Source organism: Myzus persicae, unplaced genomic scaffold, assembly GCF_001856785.1.
Source record: "Myzus persicae strain clone G006 unplaced genomic scaffold, MPER_G0061.0, whole genome shotgun sequence".
Taxonomy (NCBI): domain Eukaryota; kingdom Metazoa; phylum Arthropoda; class Insecta; order Hemiptera; family Aphididae; genus Myzus; species Myzus persicae.
In genome coordinates, this window is record NW_019104229.1 from 28926 (window position 1) to 36760 (window position 7835).

The 7835-nt window shown below is 25.9% G+C and overlaps 1 protein-coding gene across 1 annotated transcript; it reads right to left on the reverse strand.

Moving 5' to 3' along the window:
• Window positions 1-2098: 2098 nt before the first annotated feature.
• Window positions 2099-5152, reverse strand: LOC111040249 (PRELI domain-containing protein 1, mitochondrial). Its single transcript, XM_022324079.1, has 5 exons — window positions 4820-5152; window positions 4532-4745; window positions 3841-4136; window positions 3657-3711; window positions 2099-2681 (listed from the first exon to the last, which is right to left on the reverse strand). Exons 1-4 carry the CDS (start codon window positions 4909-4911, stop codon window positions 3708-3710), a joined length of 606 nt encoding a protein of 201 aa, XP_022179771.1. The 5' UTR covers window positions 4912-5152; the 3' UTR covers window positions 2099-2681; window positions 3657-3707.
• Window positions 5153-7835: the final 2683 nt, after the last annotated feature.

Below are 7835 nucleotides of genomic sequence, written 5' to 3' on the forward strand. Positions count from 1 at the left end.
GTCTGGGTGGGTTTCCAGGAGTAGAAAGGATTGAGTATCAGTTAGGGTAAATAAAAATTACAATAATAATTCAAACCAATGACAAAAATACAAAATAAAAAAATTTTATTTTTAGTCATGGATCAGTGCCCGTAGTGGCATGTAAGTCATACGTGTATAACCTATGATCTAAGAGTTGTTCAGGCAATACCTAAGGTTGGGTACTTAGGTAAATTTATAGAAGACTAATATTGAAGATATGAAGTGATTAAGGCATTAGAGGTAAGTCACAACTCACAAGGATGAATAAATTAAATACAATATTATAAAAGTAAGTTTATGGTTTAATAACTGGTAAGTTTTTTCAAAAGGATACGTTCTATTAAAACAAAAACCTAATTTCCTATGGGTTATAGGACTGGCGTAGCCGGTATCTATTATTTTACGGAAACACATTTTTTTATGGATATACCTACACGTTAGACGCCATCACTGTAATGTATTGGTCATTGGGTCATGCCGTAATGGGTAGGTATATAGAAATATATAGGTTAGGGGTCATTAGTTAAGTGTTTCTTACTCACTAATACAATTTAGGTGTCGTAGAAAGAAATCGGATGGTTATTTTACTGAAACATATCTTATATTAAAAAATAACATGTTGTGTATTTAGGTCACTTAGTTGTAAATTGCAATATTATAATTCAGAAAAATCTATTAATATAGCATTAATACTTAATTATATAATCGTCTTTTTCTTATTAATATACCTAAATCATTAGTCATTACTCATTAGTCATTAGCTACATTTAGTCTGATTAAAACCATATTGAACGATTTTATAGTTTTATAATATTATAAATGTATAACTTATACTAAATGTTAACGATGCTGAAACAAAAATCAAATAAGTAATAGTAGTATTTATATTGCAATTTATAAATAGCGAATTGCTGTTATAGGATTGGAATGATGTCAACTGTGGTCTGTGACAGTACTTTTAACAAATGGTAACGAAGTGACAACCAACGACAAAATATCAATGGATCGTATTTACTTGCAAATAATTAATATGCGATATAGCTAACAACACTTACTTGAACATAATGTATAATTTTAATTACCTATATAGCTATATAATATTTAAAAATAAATCGATATCCACTAAAAAGTAAAACAAACATTTCGTTTAGGTTTATTGGTGTTTAAGCATTTATGATAAAATGAAATGACCTTATTACATAACTTCATATTATAAGTGCATACGAAAAAAACTCAGTTATATCAGTCCTAAATACTCCTAATACCTATGAAACAAATATAGATTTATAAACTATATCTGTAGACTGTAGTCGTACCCGTGCTATGTTATGTAAAAATATAAGTATCGATAAGACATTTTACCAACTGTTCCAGCCTCTAAGATTATGGATGGATTTTAGATTTTCTCAGATTGGCGACCTTTCACAATTTTACTTAAATTATATACGTATTGAATTAATTAAAGTAATAAGTATTATTACTATTAATATAGTTTCATCATGCAATATATTTTTTATAGGTATTTTTATATTTTATTAAAAATCAACAAAATAAAAAGTTTGACGATTTTTTTATAAACACCTAGGTATAAAAACTTAGATTTTTAAATAAAATTGCTACATATGAAACACAAATGTTAAATACTACCTACTAACAGTAAACGGAATTTACTAAGAATCAGTGGCATACAGGGTGAGGTTTTAGTAGGGGTTTATTTAACCCCCCCCCCCTCCACAACAAAAAAGAAAATGTACCTATAAGTTTGATAATGGGTCAATTCATTTTAATGTTAAAGCTAACAATACAATATTGGTTATGCCCAAGTTGTATTTTTTATTTGAGAGAGACAGCATAGCAAATTTGTGTAGTAAGCTTTAATAATAGAATGAGTTGACCTATAATCAAACTTTAAGGTAAAAACATTATGTGCTATCTTATGGGTATTTTTACAATATTTAAATTTTAAGCTTGTTATGAACATTTTTAAATTTTAGTTTTTTACGCACCCATAACATGATTAAAAATTAATATATCATAAAAAAATCTATGTGAAAGAAGCATAGACAGTGTTCATATATTTAAGTTTAATAATAGATTGATTTATTTTTATTATTAAAGGTTGTTATTTCACAAAAATTGGTATGTGGTAAGTTCCTAAGATTAAGCAACACATGTGGGTGTAGTATCGTCTTAAGTATATAAAAAATAAATATTTTAATAACCTTATTATTAAAAATTAAAAAAAAATACACCAAACAATTTGTTTAAAAGGTATATCTACTTAAACTCCACAATAGAATAATAAAGAATCATTACAAAATAATGTGTTCACTGTTCAATACTAAAAAATTAAACATAGAAGACAATTTATTCATCTATAACCACATCAGAAATTTAGCAATATCTTATAAAATTATGAAGTAAAAATTAAATCACTTAAACAAATTATTGGATAACAAATTTAGTATTGTTTGTATAAATTAAATAGACAGTTTAATAATAGTAATAAAGACAAAAAAAAAAATCACTTAATTAAAATAATTTAACTGTATTCTATTTAAATGTTATAAAGATGATAGTAATTAGTAACCACATAAACTTGATGAGTGTTTTAATCTGGTTTAAATTGTTGAACTGATAAGAATACATAATTATGTTATCTAAAAAAATAAAACAAAACATAAAATATTATTTCATTAAAATAATAAATATAATATTGTAACTATTATACAATCTAGTCTTGAATTATATAATGGTAAAAACATTTTTGTAGTGATAACATTTAGGTATAATAATTAATTATGACTTATATTAGTGGTTCTCAATTGTTTTTAATCAAGTGAAAAAAAGTTGGTCATTAATAATATAAGTCCAAACACGTCATCTTCATGAGGCATTATTCTAATAAGTAATGAATAATCATACATTTTTGGTTAAAATTGTTATATATTACCAACATTTTTTTATTAGAAACCTAATTATTAAAAAAGACAGCTATTTTAATATTACAAGAAGTCAACCAGTGTGTTCCATGGGCAATATATTATAAACATTGAGCAATAATATTATAATAAACGGCATATTAATAGTTTATTCTAGTAGCTTTAAAAAAAATAATGTCATATTATAAACCAACTTTTTGTTTGTACCTATATGTAATTAAGTATTTTAATGTATATCCAAGATTTTGGATTATGGGAAGCATTTTTTTCATTCTGATAACACATTCTACCAAAATCACAAAATATTTTTTAGTCGAACATGTATTTAATTTTCAATTTTAATACCTAGGATTTGAAAATTAAATACCAGCTTACACTTAATTGTTCTTACAATAGTTTAAGATTATTTAATAACACATGGACAGAATTGTTTTTAAAGGCACATTAAGTTCAAATTTTGTTGAAATGAGATACTATTTAAATGATAAATAACAAATTATTACCTACACCATTTTAGTTATTTTATGGTAATTCTATTGAAGTGTTAATGTGTTATAACAGTTTAAATGATTTTCGATTAAAATTTTCATTTATATTATTGACAATTTGAAGTCTAATGTTGTAGAAAATATCATTTTTAACCAAATAGGTAAGTATTCTTATAAGAAATTAATTAAACCAAAATTTACTTACCACATTATATTGATCATAATAAACTTGGTGAACTCTCAAGTAGGAATACGTTTAACTGTAAAACAATTTAAAAAATAAGAAAAATATTTATAGAAACTAAATGGTTAAAAATGTATTTATCTTAAATCTATAACTCAGATATTTGAATAACTGTTAGCATCTTAAGATAACATTTGATGCTTACTGAACATAAAGAGATCCAGTTTTGTAGTTAGATTGTTTCAGAGCATCTTTTAATTTTTCTTTTTGATGTAATAAGACACCAGATGAACTTGAAGTATTAGTACCGTACATACTATTGAGTACATAATTAAATCCTTTTACTGCTTTAGCACTGTTAACTTTAAATCGTTGCATTCCAAATGCTTGAATTGCTTTAGACATTCCATATACATTTGATTCAATCCATACTGATCGCTCTGCAACTGTAGTACTTGGATTTTCTTCATTTACTTTATAGACAACTTTTTCTGTCACACCCTAAAAAATAAAGATGATAAAAATTAATGATAAATTAATATTTTTTACTTTTTTAAGCTTAAAAGCATAAAATTTAAATTAATTTTATACATTTTAGATATTTGAAAAATAGATTATGGAATAAACATATCATGAATTATTTATTTATAATTAATTTAGAAATGTATTATAGTGCTGAATTAATACTAAAATTTAAAGATTTTAATTAATATGATATATAACATTATTATTAAAAAGTTAATAGAAGTTAAACTACAAATAACCTTGAACAAACACAATTATTAATTCATTAGCAAAAAATTTTATAATTATGTATAAAGTATAAATTGAATGTGTTTTAATGAAATGGTTCAAGGTTTTTATAAAATAGATATTATAAAAAATCAGACACATACCATAACACTCGCATATCCAACGTTCCTTGTATATGTCACCAATGTCTTATTTGAAGGATCTAAAATTGATTCTTCAACAATTTTTACATCTTTACTATGTATAAAACGTTCACCCCATTTTGGCAACTTGTTAGTTTTTGTAAATAACCTAATAGAATGTAATTTTTTTTCTATCACCTCTCTATGTAACACATCTTCAGATAATACATGCTTGCTGAAAACATAAATTTATTATTTGATATATTTTATAAAGGCGATAATACATTTTATATTAAACTGAAATGTTACCTTTCTGGGTTTGGATAACGATGCCAAAAACCATGAACTACTTGATCCCATCTGAATGGGAATAAACTTTTATTTTCAAAAAATTTTACCATTATTATTGTATATATGGCAAATAGTGCAAATTTATATTTTATAACAAATTAATTTCAAACACTCTGCTGTATAGTTATATTGTCAATATCCTACATGTATTTAACCACACAAGTTGTTTCCAGTGTCATTTCAATATTTCAATAAAATATGTACTATGTACCTACTATAAGAGATTGCAACTATACAGTATGTAGGCCGTAGGGCATGGGCACAGCATACTATTATAATATTTTAGTGTTTAGTATTTACCTTTTACAAGGAGATAACAAAGTATGATAACAAGACGGTAATATTGATAACAAAATTGTAGAACCAAGGTGAAATGATCAATGTAGAATTGAATAATAAAATAATTAATGAACAACCTAGGTATATACAAATATGATTTATTGATATTTCATAATGAATACCAAAACATGGTACACTTTATCACTCATATCTTTAAATTCTTTTTGCGGGACAATAAACTAGACTATTGGATCATAAATTCTTCAGACTTAAAATTTTTTTAACTCTTATATTTTGCGCATGCGCAACAAAATTTCATATTTTTTAAATGGCAAACCGTGTTTTAAATATCATTTTCGGATTGATCTATTTTTTTCAAGAAATTTTGATGGATCAACTTGTGTTGTATAATAACTAAATATAATTTTTATTACATTTAAATACATTTTTTTTTTCACTTGTAAGTATTATTTTATTCTAACACCGTGATGCAATTAACATTTGGTATTATTATTAAAGTAATAAATTATTTACTATTTGTCTATTTATGAATTATTATTTAATTTTATTGTTACACTCCACGAAATAACATACTTTAAACATGTATTTTCAGGAAACAAAGTTCTAAATTTCTTTACATTTTTTTTAACAATAATAATATGATAGATTATTATTTACAATTTAATTTACAGAAATTACGAACATAGGCGCGTTCAATAAATTGTTCGAAAGTCCCTCCCAGGCGCGTACACAAAAAAATATTTTGTGGGGGATTTTGGTTGTACATTTTCGTACTTATGTAATTTAATCTAACCTATAACCTAACAGGAAGTGTAAACAATTTCAATTATAGTACTATTTATTCCTCATAAAAAACGTCATTATTAAAAAAATTTTAATTATTTTAAAAAACATGTATTTTTATAATATAAAATCTAATTTTCGAGGTAGTCTTGCAAATCTGTTAATGACTTCGTCAATATCAATGTAATGTCTCAATTGACGATTGTAGATACTGATCGAGCACTAAACGAGAATGTACATAATTCATATTACGATGGCAATGCAGGAAATTAAATAAAAGCAAACTAAAAAATAATAACCCACATTTCCTGAAATGTGTGTGTTTATGTGTGTGTGTGTGTGTGGGGGGGGGGGGGGTTGAACCCTATAACCCCCCTTGTATACGCGCCTGGTTCCTCCGTTGTGTAGAATCGTAAGTAGTCAAATCGAAATTTAAATCAGAATTATAATTAGGTTTCTATTAAAATAATAATGAGCATTGATCTTTCTATTTTTGTTATCTACCAAACCTACTAAAATACCATTAGGTACGAGGTACCTTCTTTTTTCGTATTAGGTACCTATACTACCTATAGGTTACCCATTATTAAGATTTAAGAGACTCATTGTTAGAGTCATTAATGGGGCATTGCAGTCTGGGTAGTTCAAACTTTTCTGTTCGCTATTGTCAATGTGTAGTATAAAGTCGTAGTTTAAATTTTGTTAGATTAAAAATGTAAGCACGAATAATCATGAAAAAGTTCAGTTACTGGAAAATGCAACAGACACGTCAGAAACACACGAGAAGCAACAAGAATATACGCCCACAGCAATATCCAGATCGGTATCACTCCATTGTACTTATGTTCAAAAACTTGAAGTGTTTGATAACAAATGGTTCATTTAATAGAACAAATGCTGCTCAACAATAATCTCAAGTAAATCAATATTTTAATGAGGTTATTGAAAATCAAGTTTAAGCATATTATGTACATCTTATATTCGTCTATTAAACACGTTGGAATCGTTGGACATGAAATCGGCGTGCCATATAACTTAAGTTCACAGAATTAAAAAAAAACTCAGACTTACATATACATATTTACACATAACAGACCCAGAAAAAATATGTTTTGCAATTACTCCTGGATGATCACACACCTGCCCAGAATTCCCGAATCGTCCAAGAACTTTTGAGAGTTAAGGTTTGGCGCAAAATTGATTGCAACACAATAACACATGGAACTGTAGTTGCATCCAAGGTCACCTGATTTCACACCGTTAGACTTTTTTGTGGGGACACTTGAAAAATATTTAGAACGCAAATCCTCTAACCATCATTCAAGATATAAAGAATAAAATTACACACAAGGGTAACCTCTTAAATGAAAATCAAATACTGCTAGCAATTACTCGTGAATGTTTACTTCGATTTGAGGCATGCGATCTACACAAAGAAAGGATTCAAACAATTTATTGAATAGTTTATTTTTGGAATTTCTGTAAGCTATTATAAATACAAATCCATAGTATTGTTAAAAAAAAATAAAAAATAAAATTAGAATTTTGTTTCCTGAAAATACATGTTTAAATTATATTATTTCATAATGTGTGACAATAAAATGAAATAATAATTCATAAATATGTAGTAAATAATAATAATTTTGATTGAATCATGGTGTTTAGAAGGAAATAATTCGTAAAATTAAAAAAATATATATTCAAATTTAATACGATTTTTTTTTAAATTATACCTATACCTCTAATTTAGCTAATTTTGCACAAGTAGTCCATGTGCAAAATATAAGAGTTAAAAAAATTAAGTCTTAGGAATTTATGATCCAGTTTAATGTCCCGCAAACAGAATTGAAAGATATTTACAGGGTAATGAGTGATAAAATGTATCCTTTTT